This window comes from Brienomyrus brachyistius, chromosome 16, assembly GCF_023856365.1.
Source record: "Brienomyrus brachyistius isolate T26 chromosome 16, BBRACH_0.4, whole genome shotgun sequence".
Taxonomy (NCBI): Eukaryota; Metazoa; Chordata; class Actinopteri; order Osteoglossiformes; family Mormyridae; genus Brienomyrus; species Brienomyrus brachyistius.
Window position 1 is genome coordinate 15,357,878 of NC_064548.1, and position 24,773 is coordinate 15,382,650.

The 24,773-nt window shown below is 40.3% G+C and overlaps 1 protein-coding gene across 3 annotated transcripts in view; it reads right to left on the bottom strand.

Annotated features, from left to right (window-relative positions):
* Window positions 1–681: 681 nt before the first annotated feature.
* Window positions 682–24,773, bottom strand: part of LOC125710073 (unconventional myosin-XVI-like) — a 99,263-nt gene continuing 75,171 nt past the window's right edge. For 2 of the 3 annotated variants that reach the window (XM_048979275.1, XM_048979276.1), the window contains exons 28-36: window positions 22,759–22,861; window positions 20,151–20,247; window positions 19,138–19,342; window positions 15,857–16,158; window positions 14,501–15,649; window positions 11,893–12,033; window positions 11,263–11,336; window positions 9,585–9,658; window positions 682–1,962 (exon numbers count right to left, since the gene is read on the bottom strand). In XM_048979275.1, coding sequence (XP_048835232.1) covers window positions 9,611–9,658; window positions 11,263–11,336; window positions 11,893–12,033; window positions 14,501–15,649; window positions 15,857–16,158; window positions 19,138–19,342; window positions 20,151–20,247; window positions 22,759–22,861 — 2,119 coding nt within the window. In that variant the 3' untranslated portion in view covers window positions 682–1,962; window positions 9,585–9,610. Of the gene's footprint in view, window positions 1,963–9,584; window positions 9,659–11,262; window positions 11,337–11,892; window positions 12,034–14,133; window positions 14,156–14,500; window positions 15,650–15,856; window positions 16,159–19,137; window positions 19,343–20,150; window positions 20,248–22,758; window positions 22,862–24,773 lie in introns of those variants that run through there. The other variant, XR_007382909.1, reaches the window with a different exon arrangement.

Consider the following 24,773-nt stretch of genomic DNA (forward strand, 5'->3'; position numbering starts at 1 on the left):
CCTTTTTCTGAAGAATTCTATATTAAATGATTTTCACAAGACTATATAAAATAAAAAAAAGTTGCTTTCTGTTATATGTGGAATTTCTCTACACTGTACTAGGGCCCCCCAGTTTTTAGTTATAAACCTTTTAGGGGGTCCTGGATATACACTGGTGACATTTATGAAAAGAATTTGGAAAATATCCATCCATCCAAAATGGCAAAGAAAGCCATATACACTTATCAGTCGATTCCTGGTGTAATTTATCTTTCAGACGTTTCTTCTTGACTGTCAGGACTATAAAAGCCCTGAATGTCGATGAGCTGTCCCCAATCCAGTCCTGTGAAACTGTACCTCAGTAAACTTAATTAGTGTCTTATATCACCTTATTCCCAATCACCTTAGCTGGCAAGAGTCCCATATGCTATCTTAAGTGAAAGACTGCAGCACTCAGATAACAATCCCTTTTGCAATCTTAATCAAGAGGATGGCTTAATTATCACTAATTAACAAAAGACTTAGCACCTTCTGAAACAGGTTACTCAGGGCAAGATTAAAGACAGCCAAAATAAAGACCTTCCGGTGGTCCATAAAACAGTAGTTTGCATTAGTCAGAGAATGTGCATACCGACTGCCAGTGCATGCCAATGTCCACATAGCATCCTAGCTAGGGGCAGGGGGGGGGGGGGGGGGCGCTGAGGGAGGTGCTTCCGACTGGCACGACATACCATTCAAAAGCATTAGACCATCAAAGAAAATAAATTATGTTTAAATTTATCATCATGTTGCTATAAAAGTGTATCAGCTCGGCCATTTCTGAAGACGTCTCCTCAAAATCACCTCAAGTTTGCAGCCAACCTCCAATATACTAATATGTATCTAAACTTGACCACTAGCACACCTGATTTGGCTAAATGACTCATGAGTCAATTCACTAAGTTGATCAAATAAGTGAGCTGGTGGTAAATTTTATATGGAACGGATGGTGCTCCGAGAACCGAAGCTGTGGTCTTACAGCCATTCAACAAAATATCAGTAACTTTCTCATAGAACAAAAGATCATTATTACTATTACTATTATTATTATCATTATTATTATATTTGTTGTATTTGTGTCCATTTGTATATACTCTAATCTTAAATAGTTTTTCTGAGCACATATTCACTTGATGTGCAAATAAATGACTTTGAACATGCTATGACTGTGTGCATTTGGCAATTCTCTTAGAATAAGCAACTAAGCAATCGAGTGGACGCAGAACATAAAAGAGCCATTTGCCACACAAGATGGAGAGTGTTCTTAGGTACAGAAGAACTGCGATAAGAGCATCATACAAGCACACACTTCTTTCATCAAACAACTGATTTTAAGTTGGTCATTAGTGAACTACATGTTGAATATGTTACCTGAATATAATCTTCATATTTTATAGCACCTACAAAATTAACTGCATTAGCTAAAAGGTATGAGCGATAACGGTTAGCAATGCATGTACTCAAAGAAAACAGCACCAGCTGAGTAGCTTTTGGGGAATTGCACATAACTTTAAGAGTAACAGAGCACTAGTGTCACACTCTGTAGTGTCATTCCTACAAGCCAAAATGGCTCCTTCAAGTCTTTGCAGAAGCATTGAGGCCATATGACACGTTTGTGCTGCTCAGGATCCTACTCCTGTCCATGACATTAATGCTGCATCTATCCAAGGTCCGGGCTCCTGCCAAGTTCAGACATGGGAACAGGAAGAGCGGGAGCAGAACAGAGCAGAACGTCAACAAACGAGAAGAGAGAGTGTGTGGTTATGGTGAGTGATGCCTGCTAAGACAGCACTTTCTTTAAAAAGGGAGCGGGCTGTTCTGAGATCAGGGGCTCAGTCCTGAGTGTCGAGTGGCTGTCAATCATTCGGCTCCTCGCGCAGCGTATCGAGATCCTGAAGGATAGCATCTTCGGTTGACATAGATATCTTCAGTGTGCTGGACCACCTGAGGGAAGGCAGAGAGGGAAGTCACCTTCTACATCAAGTCATCCACTTGCTGTCTACCTTCCACCTGCATCATTAGTCTTCCAGCCTCCTCCCTGTATGCATTTACTGGCCCCACTGAGAGCTTCACTCATGTATACACTAATTTATACCATATTAAAATTAATGAGTTTATTGCCCTTGTAGTGGAGACATGATACCGGCTATTGCCTACTAATTAAGTTACTAACACGTCAACCTCTTCCTATAAATCCATCTTTTAACCGCTTGATCCTGATCAGGGTCACTGGAGGGCCTGGATCCCATCCCATGTTGCTCAGGACACAAGACAGCGGTGCACCAGCAATGGGATTCCAGTACATCACAGGGCACACATATACTTGTAATTTACAGGCAGTTTAGAGATGCTAATTAACCTAACTGCATGCCTTCGGAGTGCAGTAGGAAAGTGTCCAGGAGAAACTTGCATAACACAAGGAGAATTTTTACAGTCGAGGCGAGATTTGAATGCTCAGTCCTGCAGATGAAGTATCCACTGAGCCAACATATTACATATTGATAGTTAAGAAAACAAACAAAAAACATCTATTCAGGAACAAACAAACAGATAGATAGATAGATAGATAGATAGATAGATAGATAGATAGATAGATAGATAGATAGATAGATAGATAGATAGATAGATAGATAGATCGATCTGTGAAATGTCTTGGGTAGAAAGTAGTTACCTGAAAAATTTACACTCTCACCAGTGAATTCCTCATTATGTATTATTATACTAGGCTAAAGCAGAAGATAAAGGGACTTTAGCACTGTTGATCCTAATTAGAAACACAACATTTAATTTATCATTGGATTGCTACCCTGAGAGATGGTCTTACTTAAATCGTGTTTTGTCTGAAGAGTACTCCGGCTGTTTTTATTCATAATCCGATTTCACATAAGACAGGAACCGTAACAATAATCAAGCCATGTGTACATAAAACGGCGTCAGTCAGACATGTGAACCACAGTTATACTCTCTTGGGCACAATGGGTCCTTTAAACAGGACTGTTCATCAGTCAAAACTAATCAATTCATAGATATTTGATGTGTGTCTAACACCATAGTAGTCAAAGCTGCAGAAAACTACTGGCGCAAGATTAATTTTATTCATACATATGAAAAGCATATAAAGCTCATCCAAGTCAGAGTCACAAAGCTGCATGGAAAAATGTCCTTTGAAGTATGCTTCTAACAATTTCAAGAAGGAAGGAATTCAGTGTGAAAAAACGATCTTTGGCTAACATTTACGAGCCATATCAATAAAAAAAAAAGTATAACTATTTCTTTTCTGCTAGCTGACGTACTTCTGCATGATATATATCCTTTGGCAGCGGCAGTTGTTATACATTATGATTTTGATTTTAATACCACACTAAAGTTTAATACAATATATCTCAAAGAGTTATGAGGGTCACGCATGCCTTCTTAAGACTGCACATGGTAACAGAGATATCGATATCACTGAAGAAGTGGTTCCGAACAAGACTGTGGACCTATGGTCTTCCACCTGTTGAAAAAGGTTTGCCTAAAAAAATATATTTATTTTAAGACAAATTAAGTGATATAAACCGCTCTTTTAAGAGGAAAGGGCGAAACATGACAAAACATCTTATTTGGCCCTCATTTGCATCCCAAGGGAAATAAAAATTAGAAACTGTAAAACAGTTGAAATATGAATTCTCATATATATTTTGAGATGTATACTGGAAGATATATGCAGTGTCCAGAATATGTCTTTTACGAATGGAACCTTTAAAAGTCATGCATAATGCATCAGCGTAATTGTCAATGCATCAGCGTAAAATGAAAATCCGTTGAAAAATGTGCTGTTATGGACCACAGCCACCCTACCAATGAACGAATGAACAAATAAACAGATAGAAAAAAACACATGAAAAGATAGATAACAGGAACACAGCACGCCACCTGTACCACTCCTAAACTCTTATCGAGGGTCAGCTTTTCCTCACTGGTCGTGTTGAGGGATAACCTCCCAACTTGCACCAGTAACTAGGACACTGCTAGTATAATATCGCACTGCTGAGGTTAGGAACTAACACCCAAAACAAATTACTTACTAGAACAAATTTGTATGCATATCCCGAGCTTTAAAATCATACAATTTTTAGGTTTTATGTTTTTAAATGTCTTTGACTACATATTATAAATCGTCAGGAGGAAGTCAAATGTAATACTGGAAGTACATTCATAAATATTATGACCCTGTAATTTTCTTGTAAATTTCTTATATTTTGTAAAAAGATCTATCAACTACGTGTTCTAGACGTGGCAACTGATTTAAAACCAACTATATAAAACATTAATGAGAAGACGACACGATAGAAATCCTTAACTTATTTATTTAATGTGAAAGTAATTGGTTCCTCGTACATTAATGAGGACAGAGAGCTCCTCAAACTAATTATTACTGCTTCTCATTTGAGTAAAGGGTCAAATGAAGAGTAAAGTAAGGACATATTTCCGGGTGTGAAATAGTCTAGAAATGCATTGCAATTAGGAGGATACAAACATGATCTTATACAGTAGATGCAAACTTAAGAGGATGGCAACCTTCCATTTGAAATGCCACCTAGTTTCTTCTACCTAGAAGATAAACATTGTACTTATTCTCACAAGCCTCAGTAAGAAGACAACATGATTACCTTAGGTGAGGAAGTCAGGGTTCAAATCTTGTCTTGATCCCTTTAAACATCACAATCAAGTAAAATTTACAATGAAACAGGTATAAGAAATTCCTTGGAAACCAAGTCGTTATCAATGTGAGTATGATTCTTACAGAATCAGTAGTGGCACTCCTGATGAAAGGTATGTATGTTTTATATCTATATTTCATATGCATATTTGGTGGTTTTCCTCAAAAAATAAAAGGATTATGTTTTGTTTTTCAACATGTTTTTCATGAGCAGGAAAAACTAGACTATTTTCATGATTCTGCAACCATGCATCTTTACTAAAAAAACTGAAAAACACCCTATCAGGATTCAAAGAAAACATCTACGCTATTATAACAAGAAGATATTCACACATTATACACTTTGGACTGTGAAAGGAAACTGGACTACTTGGATGAAGCCTGAGATGGGGAGAACATGCAAACTTCAAACACACGGAACAAGGACAAGATGACTGGACTTATTTGCTAATTCAGAAGGTTTTTATAGGAACCTACTGACCCCCACTGGACTCCATAATGTGCTGACATTATCAGAGAGGAACCATAGGAAACTGTCTAAAAGTTCAGGGATGTAAACAAAAGAAACAATGGGTGTCACCATTGCATGTCTTTCCGGCTACATTTCATCCTGCTTGTATCCCTTTATCAATGGTTCTTGGAACTAGGTGGTTCTTGGAACTAAAACTCAACTGAGTTCTATGACAGAGAAATTTAGATTAAAAAAATCAACCAGGTGACAAGCCATAGGACTACATCAAGAAAAACAATGTTTTTTTTGTTTTTTTTTACATCTGCTAGCAGAGTGATTCAAGCATTTGTTGACAAGCTTATGGTTTTGTGTGCACTTTTCATGAACTGGAAATAATGCACTAAGGACGAACAAAGACTAGCGCTAATTATAGCTATTAATTAAAGAATGAGAGAGTACGACTGTGCCCTGCTCATCCACTCAGCGTAATCAGGTTATCCCCACTTTCTCAAATCCATTACTTTAGTGTCCAGAGCATGAACTCCTTAGCTGTTACCCAGGATATTTGACCTCATTGCTGGCTACTTAAGTCTGAACAGGGTGACATACGTTACAACATATACTGTTATTTACAAAATAAATTTATACATGCATATTTGTACAAGCACATAGTCTCTTCCAAAAACCACATATGCCATAAAAAAAATCTAAATTGAAACATTGCATGCAACTTACAAATTACATTTTGTGATCTGATATAAGAAATCGTTGCCATTTTAAAGCAGTTTCTTAATGTGAAAACACTGGCAACTTATGAATAAAATTCAACTAAATTAAACCTGTGGTAACATATATCTACTTCATTCTTCCATCTGCTAATCCAGTACAGAGTCTTAGGATATTCTACTTTCAACTAATGTTTAAATAGCTACAGTATAGGCTCTCATGACCTTCCGTAATCCCCAAAATACAAAAATATTAATACAATAAGTAAATCCATCCTGGGTTGTTCCCTGCCTCGTGCCCATTGCTTCCGGGATAGGCTCTGGACCCCCCGCGACCCCGTAGGATAAGCCTTTATTTAGATACATAAATAAATACAGACAAATACAAAAGGTTAAAATCACAGCAACCGGAGGATATGACGCCTGTCAACCCCATCTCAAACAGTATTCGCATTTTCACGCCATAAGCCACTATAGAAAGTAAAAAAAAACACAGACAGACACAAAAACAGAGAGTAGCCAGCAAATGTAAATGAATAGTGTTTGTTAAATGGCACTGGAACTGGGAGTGAAGCTGGGTACCATGGTCACAGGAGATGAAATTAGAGCTGTTCCACCACTCATACCAGCCGTGGGTTTGGCACCAGAAGAGCCCATGCACATGTAGAAATGGACATAATACCTACTTTCAAATGTTGTGTCTTTGATGTAAAGGAACAATCTTGCTTCCAGTGCTCCTGGGGACAGTGCTTAGGTCAATGGCCCCATAAGCTCAAATCGGTGCCATATCAAGCAAAAACTGACTTTCGTAGCCTGGAGACTGAAACTTTTCTGGAAGGGAGTCTTGTTTTTTATTTTAAAAGGCCAGTCTGGGTTAGTGCAGTCAAAGTATATCAAGGGTCTTGAAGGTTTATAGAGAGATACTCTGCAATGTGCTCAGTTACGTAAAACCTCATTTAAAAAAAATCTGTCATTATCCTTGCAAGGCAAATACTGAAAATGATTATTGTAAATAACTGTGAACAATCGTTAATTATTGTAAATTTTATAATTTCAGGAATGCAATTGTAATTGATTGGTTTGGATCATCAGTAAGGACACTTAAAAAATATTGTTATCATCTTTATCAAGCAGGATGAAACACTGACTGTATGCTCATGTAGGCTCAAGTCAGAGAGAGAGAGAGAGAGAGAGAGAGAGAGAGACACACACACACACACACACACACACACACACACACACATATATGCATACCTTCCAGTTCGGCACGGATTTGTACCGGACGAATGCAGCAGATGAAGCCAAACAAGTACATTCTAATATAATACAATATTTGTGTTGTGCAGTTCTAATGTGAAGCTGAAAGCTGCTAAGGTGAATACAGCACAGTTAAGTTTCTAAATGTGCACCTTAATGGATATTCATTTTTATTTACTTGAGAGAATATTTATTTTGATTTACTTTTAAGTAAATTTTAGTTTTTTATTAGTAGGTTGCAGCAGTATCGACCGACTTTTTACTTAAGACAGTCATACTTTTATCAGTAAACCTCTGTTTAATAAAGAAAAAAAGTTTTCTTTACCCCCCGTTGTACTGAAAACGTACCGAACCGTGACTTCAGAACCGAAACACGCACTGAACCGTGATTTTTATCTTTACTTCTTACATATACATATAATTCAAATTCACCTGCACCAACTGCTCCTCTATACATATGGAAAATTTATTCTTATAACAAATATTGCTGACAAATCATATTTGGGAGCAAGTATAGATTGTATAGTTACGGCAAAAATACCTTGTTGTCTTGTTTATCATATGCAGCAGTTCAGTTAAATCCATGATGCCTGCAGAATACTGAATCACAGTCCTCACGGGTTTGAATGGTTCCTGATACACCTCCACAAGAATGATTCGTAAAACTTTCCATAATTAGTGTATTTTGTTGAGTTTGCATGGTTCTATATAATGTTTTTCTGTTTTGTCTTCGGCTTGATGTGCCTTGATTGCCTTAACTGATAGCCCTGTGAGACATCTGGTGAAAGAGTGGCTGATGGGAAGGTGGAGGAATATGTAGCCAGTGGAGGATCTGTGAGCTACGTTTGGTGTTTACCAGCACATTCCAAAACTCCCCTTGTGGAAGCCACGAAAACCTGTGACCATTTCTCAGCAAGCTCTCAGATTTTCACCTCACATTTTGTCCTCATGTACTTGCTAAAAACAAGCGGTACTGACAGATTAGACAGGGGACCTAAGACAGCAGCATGACTGATCTATTTCTCAGTCTTATCTCCTTAAATGGATGGACTCCACTGGCCTCCGGGCCAGGCTCTCGTACCTGGGGGGCTTTCCAGTCCTCCGTGGTTAGCTGGCAGCACTAGTTGCTCCAGGCTCCTGGACTTTCTTCACACTGGTATTTGTCTGCAGATGCCCGGAGGTGGGATAGCGTTTGTTGCCGTGTGGCGTACCTGAACATGGAGGTGAGTGTGCATGTCGGGGGCGGGCCCGGTTGTGGGAATTCACGTTGGCTAGTAGTGTGTGGCCACCTCCCCCAGATAAAACCGGCTTCCAGTGATTCTGTTTTCACCCCGGCGCCCATTGAACATTTGTCCAAATTAGATGTCATTTTCAGAGGCTAGCATTTTGGAGGACAGCATGCAGTAAAATCCACGCGGGCGTTTGGAGGAGAAACGCGCCATCTGGGCATGGAAATGACTGTCTGTCCTGGAACAATCAGGGCCTGGGGGTGAGCTGCTTTCAAACAGTGGGAAATTTGCAGAAACTATTGTTGGGAAGTGCCTGGTTTCAGAATTACGCTTGTTATTCGTGTTACTAGCTGCAGTCTTATTAGAACTAACATGTTTCGTAGGTTTCAGCTTCTAGCAAGAGTATTACTATTTAAATTTTAGCTTTTATATTGCATAAAGCGATGTTTTGATACACATTCCATTTATAAAGAAAAGGCACATTCGGGGCAATTTAGTTAAACACATTAAAAGTAATGTTAACAATTACTGACAATATAATTAAGAGTTGGTTTAGTTTAAAAAGAACAATCATATCCTCAGAATACATTATTATATATTTATGTGACAGTTACACCATACCACTATATAATTTTTGGAAGAAAAATGGTCTAACTCAAATTTATTATGAATTGACCTAAAAACATTTATTCATGAGCCCCTTACTTTTTTCGAAAGCATAATAATTCTGGACATATTATCATAATTTACTCCCAACCTGTCATGTTTATACCTGCAGCCTTGAGCCTGTGTCCTTAAATTGCTAAATTGCTAAATTTCCACCTCTGTCAAAGGCTCCCCAAATGCACTGCTGAGGCAGCAATAATTACCCTTTCACCACATCTCACAAAAAAAAAGAGAAATGCATTACTCCTTTCTGGACTTGAAAGTTTGGCCCTGTCTGGTGCACTCTGCTTCGCTGACATTAATGATACTGGGCTGTGTACAGCAAAACTCTTATTGGACCACAAAACAGAACCTCTATGTGCAAGAAACCCTAATTTACAAATTTCCACAGAAAAGAGGGAACTGTTGCTTGAAAAGCATTACAGAGGCGGAAAAAGCATTACATTTATTAAGGCCAATGAGACTACAGCAGGTCACTGAAATAGTGAGGACAGAATTCATGTAAAGATTATCCAGACTTGGCCGGTTTACCGTACCTCGACAGACACCCTCCAGTCCCGCCTCAGAGAGCAGCTCCCTCGCCGAAGGGAGAGAAGCTGAAATGATCCCTCTGAAAGCAAATAAGCCAGAAGGATGAAGTTAGTCTTTTGACTGGAGTGAGACAGTCAGAGATACCTGGTGCAAAGCCACCGTCATCTGGCAAGAAGCAAGTTACAGATGACATATATGAATCCAATTTAAGAAGCTCAGTTTAAAAACCATTAAGTCTATCAAATCTATCCTGTGCATGTCGTGAGTTACAGATTATTTGTAATGTTTTTAAATCACAGCTACTCTGTCTATAAGTAAATGCACTGAGGAAACCTGCACGTCTGTAATTTTGAGGTAGAGGAGTGTAACAGAATGGGTACTGAGATTTTCTTTCTGCACTGTCAGAGTGTATACGACCGATTTTTGTGTTTTGCCCGATAAACTGGGAAAGCGAGGCTGTAGTGGGGAAGGAAAGCGCAGATTGAGTAGACATATTTCTGCATTCAGCTACACTATATGGTTTGAGAGAAATCCAATTGAAAATTAAGCATGGCCGGTGTGTGCTTGTTATATGATATAGGGTCCATCATCTCTGTCTGGATGTGTCTGCATCCTTCTGTGCACTCGTAAATGCAAAAAACGTCCGGCAATGAATAATAATAATAAAATGTTCCTGTTTCCCTTTTTTGCAGTGGGGAGGTGGGCCTGAAATACAGTAACTAAGCCTGCTAGGGACTGCCGTGTGGAGCCATACCTGAGTTGGGCAGTGTTGGGTTACAGCGTAGCTCTGTGCTTAGATTCCCATGGTAGACTTTTCTGTCCCGGTGAATATTTCATGGCGCAATTAAATAATTAAAGCTTTGTTTAAAGCCCAGGCGGTATGTGTGCCGAAGGTAACTGTGTCTTATCAGCTGAGACAGATCGTTTGTCCATGTTCTTGCAACTCTATTGCTGGATCACTTCCTGAACTCATACAGTCATGAGCCCTTACCTTGTCTCATATAGCACAGAGTGGAGAGAGGGAAAACCCTAACCTGTAAGTGTATATCTTCGGCTCTGAGTGTCTACTGTGGATCATTATTATGGATCAATATCACCGAGGCTAAGATATCTCGGGTCCAAGAGTGAAACTTGAAAATAAAAATACATTTTAAAGAAAAATACAAGGTAGTAACAATATGAGGTGCTCATGGTCACAAAAGGGGTATTTTTTTACAGGTCTTACAATGATCAAATAACAAAAATATGTAATGCGATGAAGAAGAGCACAGAAATGGTGCTAATTAAATGAATGCTACTGTTCAGGATATATCAGGGGGAGCTGGAGCTAAGCAGACTCCGGTTTCACAGTGTAGATCACTGCAAGGCATTTCTGTGAGTGACAGGTGTAATTTAGCAAATTATTTTTTGTGGATATTGAGACAGCTTACCTGGGACAAAGGGTCATTCAGTGTGGCTCATTCTGACACAATACACATGTTTTTGAATTTAAAAAAAAAAGGGAATTCATATCCGTATAAGATTCTTTACATGTGAAACTCCATCGTGTTAGTATCTGACAGAGACTAGTTGTAAATTAATATCAGCGTCAACAAGTTCCCCATTCATTACAAGACTTATGTGTTTTAAGGTATCATGAGGTCATTGGATTACAAATGAAAGTTAAATTCAAATGCATTTTACCTGACTCTGATGCCTGTCCAGATGTCTCTGAAGTGACATTGGGATGTTCAATTGACTCTCGTCTTCCAACGATCCTGTATTGTAACAACGCAAACAGGAAAGCCTTACTTACTGCCAGACAGAGCAAATAACACACAGTCAAACCTGGCTACTTATTTTTATTTGGAAACAAGGCTCCTTCTACGCCAACACCTACCTATGGGCCAGAGACACCATTGTTATTTACATGTCTTCACTTTAATTATATATTTTAACCCTACAGAATTCATTTTGTCTCTCCATTTCCACTGTTTCACTTAGGATCTATTTTGGCTTTATTTCACCTATAGCATCCATGCCTTTCCTCAGTCACCTTCCTCCATATTCACCATTCTGTCATCAACCTTCTCTCTGCCATTCTTCTTTAGTTTGAAAATATATAAAATGTCAGGAAGTCTTATATGTGGACGAAACTGAGCCACGCTTTGTGACCATGTGACTGTAGGCTACTGATTATGGAAGCCAAAGTGGAATGACAGGCCGCTGCTGATGTTTAAAACTTGTATTTAATAATTCATTTGGCCTCTTTTGGGCTTGAGGCTTATTTTTTACTTGAGTCTGACTTGATATAAGTTAACAGCCTAGTCTCACCATTGTATAATTGGTTTCCGTTCTCGATGGAGATGGGACTACTGAAGGGGTGGTTGTTCGCATTATTGTCCTGTAGCTGCGGGGATGGAGAGGGGGGGCCAGAGTCCACCCTCCCCGCTTGGTTCATGTTAGAGTTGAATCCTGTGGAAACATGACATATAAACCCCACTCAGTCAGAATTCCAGAACACAAACTCAACGTGATGAAAACCTACGAACAAAAGGCAGTCAAGTCATTTATCATCTGAATGCAGAGTGTTAATTTTATAAAAACAGGTTCAGCCCCCCCTCCCCCCATCCACACACACACACACACACACACACACACACCCGCACTCCATAGTGTTCTCAATTCTAAAGTCTACCACTCAAATTACCACAGACATGCCCCCCACAATGACGGACCTAATTTTAACTCTCGTCAAATCGCCCACCTCCATAGCACTGAGATGTTCTTGCCAATGCTAGCAGAACACTATGTCACACCTGCCAATTCATTGCTGGCGTTGCACATGGAGCATGACACCTACTTCCAGCGACATTAATAGGATCATATCCCGCCCCTTACGGTATAAATCATGTAAAAACAATGGTAATGGTTTGCAGGGGAGTTGGAAAGTAGGCTATCCGGTTAAGCCACTGTACTGCAGCTCTGCTCACTGTTATTGTATCGTCAGCAACAGCAAAGCCGGCCCAGTCTCCTTTAGCACACAGTCCTTTTTGTTGAGTAATTGTTTTCAACAAATTAATTATTTTATCCATTTATAGTAACATAATGGTCCCGGGCATCTTGGCGGATGTTCATCAACAGAACCAGGGGTCCATCCTGAGTAATGATTTAAATGAATCTTTAGGACATCCAAGGCTACAAGTTCTCCAGAAACACTGTCGTTAAGCCGTAAAACAGATTCACGGTAGATACGTTATACACATAAAGGTGTCATTTGGTGCTGTAACCTCATCAATCAGAATCAGTCGCATCTCGTCTTTGGAAAGGAGTTATTGATGTGTGGGGACAGCGAGGATCCCTCTTTACCCGCAGCTTAGACTATACATGATGAGAATGAACTTGCAGGGATATATTACCCATAACCACTAATTTATACACCGCTAAGCGCTCAGCGAAGCAGGAAGAATCTTTTCTTACTCTTTTTCATTCAGCATCACTCTTGCTGGCTTTATTTCCTTTGAACTTTCAAACACGATAGGAACGATGAGTACAAATACGATCCGGCCCCAACAACACCCTAGGGAGCTGGGGAGAAACGATACTGCTGTTCCAGCCTTGCTGCTAGCGGATTACCGCTCACTCTGAATTAATTCAATGTCCCCATTCTCCCATTGTTCACCGCGAAGAGTATGTCCCGTTCAGATACTCACTTATCTTAGAGAGGATCATAAAACTTAAGAAGACAGCTATTATAAATGACAACTGAAGCATCTACCCCAAAATCAAAAATGCATACTGTTTAACAATAACGTAACATTTAGGAAATATGTACATCGCATGGCGCAATAAAACATAACAGGGAATACTATATAAATGTTGAATTGTAATGATTACCCAAAAGTGACCCTTTATCACCTTCTAGCCCACCTCACTTGTGCCAGACCCCTCATTAACAGAGTTACAACCCCAGAGAAACTTAATGTTCAAACCATCTACTGTGACAAAGGGCAACTACATGATGGCGTTTACGGCCAGCTGCTCTGGGATATCCTATCATCCATTCATCTTATAGCTGCTTATCCTGGTAGGGGTTGCAGCGGGTACCCTGGCACCTATCCCAGGCAGCATAGGGCATACGGCTGGGGTAGACCTTGGACGGGATGCCAGTCCATTGTAGGGCACATATACTGAGACACCCATCTGTACTCTATGGCCGATTTAGCGACACAAATTAGCCTAACTACATAATTTTGAACTGTGAAGGGAAACCAGAGCATGACGGGTTAAACATGCAGAGTCCAGGCAGAAAGAGCAAAGCTGGAAGGGTCTCATATCAATGGAAGTTAATTAATGAAGACATAATCAGTAAGTTCATGGAAGAGATTCAGCAATGGGAGAGTTAATTGGGTGTGGCATGCAGACGTTTAAGCAGTTAGTCCAAAACCCCAAGGATAAGGAGTGTTAAGCACGTCATGCCTCTCAAAGGCCCATGACATCAAGAAATATCAGCACAGGCAATAAAACAGCACAATTAATAATAGTAGAGAGTTATTATGCTGATTCATTTGCTACCTTGGAGAATTTGGAGGTTTTCCTAAAGCAAAGACAAAAAATAAATTGTTTCGGTCTTATATAATTACACATGTCTTATACAAAAATGCGAACTCCATTTGTAACATTCTGCTATCACTGGGTAGTACAGTATTAAACTATGAATCTCTCATAAATACGACCTGGTAGAATCATACCGCACAAGCACATGAAAACCGCTACAATAATGACGATGTCAATGATTGAGCATTGTTTTTTATACACTCATTTAACATCATTTAACTTTGATCTTAGATCCCAATTACAAAATATCACTGCCAAACCACCAGATTGCATTGCTTCTGAAAAAGCAAGACTGATCACAGGATTCAAGGTAGAACTCACTGACCAGTGTCACGGATCTTCCTGCTGTTAGCTGACTTCCTTAGCAAGCTGCGTGGGGTGCTGAAGATGGCGGAGAGCTCATCCAGGGGGCTAGAGAGGGGGCGGGCATAATTCGGATTGAAGAGCAGCGGGGACGAGCAGCAGGAATGCGCGCGCCTGGAATCTGAGTGGGCTTTCTTCACAGGCGAGTAGGGGGTCTTTCCAATCCCCGGGGGGGCTTCTGCTGAACCATACCTGACCTTCTGAGACCCAGAAGAAGCATCAGACACTGAGGCCATCGGAGTCAGTACTGGAACACTGGTCTCGGAGGGAAAAGGAGCGTAAGATGGGGTCTTGTAAGGTGGAGGAAGTTTGGCAGGAGGGAGGCATGTAAGAGGTGGTGACAGAGGATTAACACACTTGTCCTGTATCGCTGCAATGGTGGACAACGAGTCAGCTCTCTGCCTGGTGCATTTGGGTGACAGGGGGCTGCCCCCATCTCCTTGGCTTGAGTAATTCAGGTTTGTTTCTAGCATGGGCAACATCTTTACTTCCAGCGGAGTGAGAGGGGACTCGTCTAAGGCTGACGAGTAGGGCACCTGGGGTGGAGGGAATATTAAAAGTGGTGGCCGATGAGGAAGCAAGTTAGGAAAGGGGGATGGAACATCTCTGGTTCCACTTTTGGAATTGGGTGCGCCCCCCAAGGTCTGGAGTGGACTGCTTTCTGCTGCTATTGGAGTATTCATCCCTGTGTTTGCTGGGGATGACGGCCCATCGGGTGTGGTTGATGCAGCCGTCATTGTTACAGTTTCCCCCTCAGGCTTTGAGTACTTCATCTCCTCATAAACAGCCTCATCCTGCTCAGGGCAGTTTGCATCAAAGAAGCCTTTGATCCTAAGGTTCCCCAGCATCTCAATGTAGACATCTTCCTCTGGGGAATGGTTGAGGCTGACCGTGGGATAACTTAGCCCATCCACAGTGATCCCTTGCTGGGGAAACCCCAAACCTTGTGACCCTTTGGAAAGGCAGGCTAGCTTCATTTCCAGAGAACGTGGTGACAGTATCTCATCAAAGGACCCAGTCAGTTTCGTGTTAGGGCTCCTTATTGGCTTAGGCGGAGGGATTTTCTTTGTTGTGCTGTAATCATCACTGTGAGGACGTGGCTTTGAATACTCTGTGGTAAAGTCAAAAGAATAGCAGTTACTAAATATAATTCTGAACTGGGAATTCAGTAAATCACAAATAAAGATAACCTGACTGAAAACTCAACTCAAACATCAAATAAAAAAATCCTTTCATGTCCAACAGTCTGGTTACTATAGTCTGGTTACTAGAGGGAAACGGAAGAGTTTTAGATGTTATTGCCTTAGCAAACACTGACCATCAAGTGTGTTCTGGGGACAGATGGACAGGGAGGTACTGACAGCCTCAATGGAGGTGCTCAGCCTGGTGTTGGGGTCTCTCTTTGGTTTGGGAGGAGGCTGTTTCCTTGGAGATGACAGGCAACTGCCGCCTCCCCCTCCTTCTGTCTGCTGGGATGGGGGCTTGATTGATAACCCAGCAGCAGAATGTATCAAGCTGTCTACGGCTAGGGGTAGGGGCACGGAGCTGGAGCAGAAGTTCTTCAGAATACGACTCCTCTCTGTGCTGTCTTCGTTGACCTTCACACTCTTGTTTGCATCCCTGGGAGAGCAAAATAATACCCATATGCATTATTCAAAATGGCAACAATGAGACTGTTCATGTGGACATAATTGAATCTCTCTTTCCTCCTTTTTTCCCTTTTATCTTGCATAAACAACAAATCTCTCTCCCACGTAACACAAAGCTTCTAGCGTAGACCTAGATGTAACATATCTGTAGAAGATGTGTTTATGGATTTTTTTTGGGTAAATTTCTATAACCATTTGCTTCTCATGACCATATATTACATATATAATCGATAATCATATTCTTATTAAGAACATAAGAAATTTACAAATGAGAGGAGGCCATTTGACCCATCAAGCTCGTTTGGGGAGAACTCATCTAATAGCTCAGAGTTGTTATAATCCTATCTAGCTCTGATTTAAAGGAACCCAGGGTTTTAGCTTGCACTACACTAGCAGGAAGACTATTCCATACTCCAACTACACGCTCTATAAAGAAGTGCTTCCTCAGATTCAGTTTAAAATGTTCTCCTGCTAATTTCCACTTACGGCCACCAGTTCTAGTATTTAAACTAATATTAACTAATATATACCTGGATCATATCCCCTCTTAGTCTCCTTTGCTCGAGGCTAAACAGATTCAGCTCAGCTAACCTCTCCTCATGAGACATTCCTCTAAGACCAGGAGTCATTCTCGTAGCCCTACACTGCACCCTCTCCAAGGCAGCAATGTCCTTCATAAGGTATGATGACCAAGCCTGCACACAGTGTTCTAGGTGGGGTCTTACCAAGGAATTATATAATCCCAGATTGCAAGACGAAAAGAATGTTAGAATAAATCTTCTTTAAAAATAAATCACAAATTAGTACATTGCTTATTGAAAACATTCATTCATGAACTGGTTGCCTAACATATGGAATTGTGCACAAATATCTTTAATTGTTGATTAATTTAATCAACTTCCTATAGTAATGTAACATGCAATCTCTAGTTTTATATCTGCATTTTAATCTAGGAGTACCATCTGTCATTTTTAAACCAAAAGAGGCAGAGGACAGCTCTGATTAGCTCTCTGCACATCACTGCATGTCAGCTTCTGATTTCAGATCCCAGGTTAAAACACAAAACTTTGTGAGTCTGGACTAAAGATCGCTGTCATGTTTGAGGTCATCGATATGTGAGCAACACTGACGGCATTTTGCTCTCAACTGACCCCCCCGCCATCCTATGGCAGTCACACCCCCCCACCCACCCCTTCCTGTTCAGACTGTGGCTGCCTTGGCAGATGTCTCCTCTGTTTTGCCACCAAAAACAGACGTGGAAGAGAGAAACTCAATGGATAATTTGCTTATACCCCAATGTTTAATTGTATTTTCTCCAGCACAGCTGCCTCATTAAACTGAAGCACCTCCTAGCTAATTAACAGGAATATCTAACTAGAGAGACAAACATAGATATGTCGATGTTTTGTACTTCTTACTATACAATTAATTAAACAGATTAAATGTTATGTGATGATGTCTGTTCAATTAGGGTGATACATCATAGATGAAATGCATTGACACGGAAACCTTAACTCTAACAGAGAAACAAGATGTAGTTCATTATCAATGAATCAATAATTGGGCAAATTATGAAAACAAACAAACAAATTAATTAATTAACTAATATTTTAAACTAATTGTCTGTAGATGATGCCGTTCGAGAAACTTTTAAACAGCCCATCTTTCAAAGTACCAGTTAAAAAATTATTGGATTGGATTAAATACTCAAATTTGCACAGTATACTTATTGTTAGTTAGTTATCTCTGTTTTGAGATCAATGACATATTTACAGTAAATGAAAGACTGAACTGAAGGTTCTTTCTGTACTTTCTGTTAATCCCCTTATAGAAAATGAGTGCGTGTTCAGGACCTGTGCTTAGATCAGCAAAGGACATACGTACGCATGCACATTCTCACACACACACACACACACACACACACACACACACACACACACGCACACCAAGAGATACTCAAGGATATAACAGTGAACAGCCCTGGCCTGGAAGCAGTAAATATTTGTCAGGTAACTGTGTTCCACTGGCTGCATCAAGAGGAAAAAAACAACTATTACTTGCATCTGGGGCAGTCATCTGATAATACCAAAGCAGACACAGCTGACTGTCGGAGTAGACGAGATAAACTCACATGTCGGATTGGGGGGAGAGATAATTTAGTGGCACGTTGTTTCAGAGCATCGTCAACTGTAAAGGGATTGTTTAAGAGGGCTAATTCAAAAACGCCACTCAAAAATATGTGTAACAAAATTACTTTGTAGTGCCTAGTGACATATTGTCTAGGGCAGGGGTGGGCAATCCTATCCGCAAAGGGCCGGTGTGTATGCGGGTTTTGGGGGTAACCTTTAGGCCAGCGGTTCAAACCCAGGTGTGAGAATTCTTCAGCCAATCAGTCCTCTAATTAGGGAGTTGCAGCAAAAACCCACACATAAACCGGCCCTTTCGAGGTAAGATTGCCCACCCCTGGTCTAGGGCTTCATACTGTACACCTACACAGTACTTGTGTCACTGTCAGCTGTCTAGTAACAAGTCCCTGTCACAAATTGTCCACATTTACTCTTTAATTCTTCAAAAATGTCAGCCACCAGGGTTGGAAGGGGAGTCATGGACACACCTCGTTATTTTTTATCTGCCTTTGCTTCTGAGTCATATGTTACCTTTTGTGTATTGAAGTTCATTTTAATTTTATGGAAAAAAACATCTGAAGAAGGTCTTTCTGTATGAGATGAGTCTGATGTGTTGTCATGTGTTTGTCATTTTATAAGACTTGTACCTCTGTACCTGTGTAAATGGGAAATAAAGTTTCAATTCAATTAATTTCAATTCAAGTCAAGTCAAGTCAATTCAGAGTAGGTTTTGACCTGGTCCACTGGTGATTGCTAGTGTACAGTCATCACACAGTTAACCACAGCATCATCTGACTACTCGTATATTTGGTTTGGTTAGTTACCTTGTGTGGATCTCCCTGGCCTTTTCCACTAACTCCTGTGGGTCCACAAGGCGCAGGCTGGCTAGCTGCTTGCGAAGGTCGCCGATCTTATGGGCAACGTCGCTCTGGCTAACGGGGCCGTCGTACGCCATCTGGCTCTGCTCCTCCGACCCGCATGAGAGGTTCTGGGAGCTCATGCGTTTTCGGGCCAGCCAGCCACGCACCACTGCCATGGCAACAGGCATAGTTATTACATGAAACACACATAAGGAAACACATCACACAGCGACACAGAACCAGCTGCACACCACTGCCATGGCAACATGCATAGTTATTACATGCTTCAGACATGAAATGCACTTAGCTACACTGCACTATTCCTAAATAACTTTACATAACATAATATAAAGGAACAGCACAGAAAGCAGTGCAAAAAAATATGGATCCTATAGTCTGGGACAGTGAAAGAAGAAACTGGTTCTTAGAGTTTTTAAATTACTATCTACAATGTTGATATTAACGGTTAAACATTGTCGATCCATGGAAAAGTAATAATGATTCATTTTCACTATGACATCACATAAGACATGCCAATTCCCTTCTAGAATTTTTACTACACAAACATACAACTTGCTATTACAGTGGACATTTTAATCAATGTCTAATATTTTCCATTTCGTGGAAAACATAATAAAAGCACGAATAAAAGGTGGAGGGGTGCATATTACAGGAAAAGTGACAGAAAATATAAATACACTACATTTACATAAATACAGTACATTTACATAAATACAGTACATTTGCATTAACCCCAAAGCTTCAGAGGGGAATATTTAACATGTGAGATGCATAATTGTGTTGTTTGAATGTCGTTATGTATTCCGTTGCTAGAAATACATTAATTTCCCTTTAATGAGGCAGTCACCATAAGGCTGACTGATGTAGTGCTTAGTAAAGCATTTCAGTTGATAGGATGTACTGTAATTGGATTGGTCCTTAATTAACAAAAAAATAATGAAATCAATTAATGTTACCTTTCTGGCACGTTATGATCCTTCTTTGCATCTGGTGGCAATGCTCATCAAGCTGCTTGGCTTGCCAGAACTTCAGAAACACCTTGGTCTGTCCGATCTGGAAAGTGGAGAAATACCATCAGTGCCCTAAATGATTTTACGGTGTAAATCTTCTAAAATAAACTGGAAAACATAGATAGCAACTAAAACAGCCTTTCAATTCAGAAAATCAAAAAGGAAAAAAAAACTGGCATACTTCACAAGAACATAATTAAGTTTAATGAGAGATTCTCAATCACATTTCTCATTTCCATTGTATGCCACACCTGTGCCGATTTGTATGTGACTTCCAAGTAAAAGAGAACGCTCTCTAAGTTTAGAAATTAGACCAGAGTGCTGTTTCTACCGATACCTCGTGCAACTGTCCCAGAGAAAAGAACTGTCATTTGGCCATGAGTCAACTCCATAAACATAATTATAAAGTTAATGAGAACAAGGCATGAGCTTTACTAGCTAGCCTTAAGAGTCAGAAAGCCAACAGGCCAAGTGAAAAAAAAAAAAAACTCAGATATCAGTAACATCTTCAGAGGAGGGACATGCTTATACTGTATATCCTGCATCTTGGAAGTTGAGGGTGTTACATCCCAGCACCATCTCTCTGTCCACACTTTCCCTTTGCCCCTTAGCTGCATGGGCTGCCAAGGGTGCCGAATTGGCGCTGCGAGCCCCATTGTACAAGCGTGCGCCTTTCACCCTCTGACATCCCATTCGTCTTCCTGCCGCTCATTTGACCTTGTGTGCAAATACATGTGTGTGGCAGGTTTTCCGGGGTTAAGAAATTGTGTCTGGAGCCCAGGGCTGCCCTAAGAACATTCTCTGGGGGGTTTTATAGAAAAAAAAACGAGAAACACAGAAACCTGGGGGAAGCCGGAGAGTATTATGTACGCCGCTATATATATAGGACGCCCTTGAATAATAGTACAATTTCTGGCAAAAGAGTAAATGAAATCAAAAACAACAATGACAACAACGAAAACATATATTCAGTGTTGGGCATTTCAGGTAGAGAAGCTACAAATCCAGACCAAGATTTTGTTTCTACCAAGCCGTTAAGCATAAAGAGTCACAGTCATGGAGACATCAGCTGGTTGGTAGAAACAAAATCTTGGTCTGGATTTGTAGCTTCTGTACCTGAGATGCCCAATACTGAATATTTTCAATGGATTCCAATTAGGGGTTTATCAGAAATGCTAAAAATTCTCTTGCATTTACGCCAGCTTCCTTTATTTTAGCTGAAGGATTTTGGGGGGTACTATGGGGAACCCTGTTATACCGTAAGGAATCTTCTTCCTCTCCCCCATAGTAATGACATTCTGCTGGGACAAGGTCTTCAATGTCAGCTTGGCAGACAGCTTGGACGGAGGGAACAGACACCGCGTGTGTCTGTGTTTCTGTGCGGCTTCGCGAGTGTGTGTATAAGACAAGGGGAAGGATTATGAAGGGAGTCTTTGCACAGTTACTGCAGCAAGAGAAAGGAGATTACAATCATGTGGCACGAGACACTGATTTCCCCAGCTGCCCTCACACACAGACAAGCACAGGACTGACTTATCGCTCGCAGGGACAGAGGAACTGAGCCCTAGATAAGAACGATACCTGTAGTGTGTGAAGCAAATGTATGGGCTGAAAAGGCAGCGGGTTTCAACATATTAAATGACACATTAAACTCACTATCCCATGTGTTTGAACGTACCTAACGTGCTTCAGATATCATAAAATAAAAAAAGATTCATGTGTGTAGGTTGCACATTGATTGTGTTAATGCTTTTTTAGAACCAGCGTCCAGCCAGTGCTCTTCAATATGAAAACTGTACTAAGTCTAACTACATTCTGATTCATTTACACCAAGTGATGCTAATTTTCAATGGCCGCCAGCCTGGATAAACGCTTCTGGACAAAGATGCATAAGCGAGTGCCAATAGCAAGTAGTGTGTCACTGTTTATGCTGCACTGGCGAATGCCACGGAAATTCTTTCCATAGCCTGACATACGCCGGATGGGGTTTACAGCCGTTGTAACGTCTTGATCACTGATAACTCACTAATGCACCACTTCATCGTTTTTTTTCTCAGTGCAGCACTTGGGTGGGTCCCATTTTTTTTTCTCCAATCCCAAAGAGATAAAACTTTATTTTATTATTTACGGACTCTCCAGCAGTAAATACATATTTCATTAGGAGTGGAATATCAGCGTGTGAATTTTACACGACCCCTGTATTAAACAGGGGACAAAAAGTGCTCCCACCTGCATTATAAAATATGGATCTTATAGTCTGAAATTGTCATTTGTTCTATATTTTCTAGCATGTCTAGTACTTCCTGTAAAAATGTGATTTATACATTTTCTCTATATATTCTGAAGACATCAGTCTTCCCCTGCATATATATATATATATATATATATATATATATATATATATATATATATATATATATATATATATATATATAAAACAAAATAATAATGAAGGAAAAAAAGAATTTTAACCACGAACTAAGTGCTTCAGGTAAGGATGGACCTTCTGGCAGATGTACATCTTTCGGAGGGAGAAGGGTTAAAGGTTACAAACCTTCCATCCCTGGAGCTTGCAGTGCTGTAGAACATGGCGACACTTTTCCTCCACAGAAGACATTCTCTTGTCTTTTAGAATGGTGGCAGCCAAATCCTGGTATCTAGGGTGGCACAGGAAATAATCAGTCTGTTTGAATGGATACCATTTTCACAAAGGCTTTTTGTGTCTGACAGACTCAGTCGGTCTGACATACAAAGGGGCAGCTGAGCAGTTCGAATAAACAAGTCACATGACATTATTTATCGCTATGCCGAAGTGAAGCTCTTGATGTGTTTCTTAATTCACTTTCTTTGCCTTTTGGATGATAAACTCTAAAGTAGTGTTTCCCAACCCAGTCCTCGGGGACCCCCAGACAGTCCGTGTTTTTGTTCCATCCAGCAAAACCTTGGACTGTTTGCGTGTCCCTGGGGAAAGGATTGGGAAACACAGCTCTAAGGCATAAAAAGGGACAGAACAATTAAAGGAAATAATCAAGCATTCTGGATGTGGGATGCGTTTTGACACTGCTAGCAGTTCTGAGGAGCTAGATAGTGACCCTTTATCTTCTCTCTCCCATTTTTCTCTGAGACTCCTGAACTATAAACATGTTTCCAGGTAAAGTGTAACAGGAGGCCGTCCGATTAACTTATCTTAAAAAATGTTAAAGGTAAAATGAAGCCAGATATAGGATGTAACCAGATGAAACCAGGATCTTCATAACTGCAAGATTCCGACATGAATTCCCTCATTCCCTGAACTGATCTTAGCAGTGTCTGGTTTATAAGAATCAAATAATATACTGCATCCCGAATAAGAGAAAATAAAGCAACCGCAGCGGACTGTGAAATGTGTATTGTGAATTCACACAATACCACATTATCCAGCATATGTTCCACAACCAAGTAAATTATACATACACACTCAGCGGTAACTTCATTAGATACACCTGAGTAGTACCAGTCAAGTCTCAGTTTTGCCTCCAGAACATCTTCACGATTACAAACTTGACATGCCTCTGTTGGACTGAGCTATTATTTTAGTATTTGTCGCCATTCATTTAACAAGTCTGACCATTGTCCTCTGACCTTTCATATTAACGAGGTGTATTTACCCTCACAACTGCTACTGACTCAATGCGTTTTGTTTATTCGTTTGTTTGTTTATTGCACCATCCTCCGGAAACTAGACATTTGATTGTGTTTCAGTCCCAGGAACGAACCTGTTTCTGACATATTGGCGCCACCACAAATGGCACCAACAATCACATGTTCAAAATCGCTTTGATCGTGCATCTTAGCCATTCTAATGCTTAGGCAGATGGTAATTAAATCTCCTATCGTGTATTTATGCTGTAGTTACGTAGTTGCAGACACATGATTCACTGTGTGGAGAAGCAGGTTGCTTGTGTTAAGAAACAGATGTACTTCATAAACTGGCCACTCAGTGTGTGTGTGTGTGTGTGTGTGTGTGTGTATGTATATAGACCATTATACCACCATTAACATATATTAACATATGTCATACTGCTTTTCATTAGAAGAAGGACCTTGTAGATTACATTCTAATTATCTGAAAAATCAATTATTTCCCTCTAAATTTCTCGGGGAAAGTAGACTGATGGCTCAATTCACGACAGGGCTGGAGGCTATTAAAAGTGCATCCACATCCTTCATGTTCCTCCTAGTACCAAATAATTTAGCTTGGACTTTAATAACCTCTTAAAGCGACACCAACTCATATTTTCTATCTGGGATATTGATAAGTTCCTCATGTTCCCCAAAATAACTCAGAAGTCCTCATTTGTCCCAGTGTGAGGCGTACACCCAGACGACAAATAGTATACAGGGATATCAATGACATTTTTTTTTAGACTGCATCGCAAGCTCTTTAAGACGTATCCCTGCGTTGAAATGCACTGTGTTCGGTATCAAGTGTCAAGCATGCATGTTACTGACTTGTTTTGTGATCATTTAGTAACCCAACTCCAAATAGTGATGTGGAGGCAAAGGTGCACCACATATCCCACCGCCCTG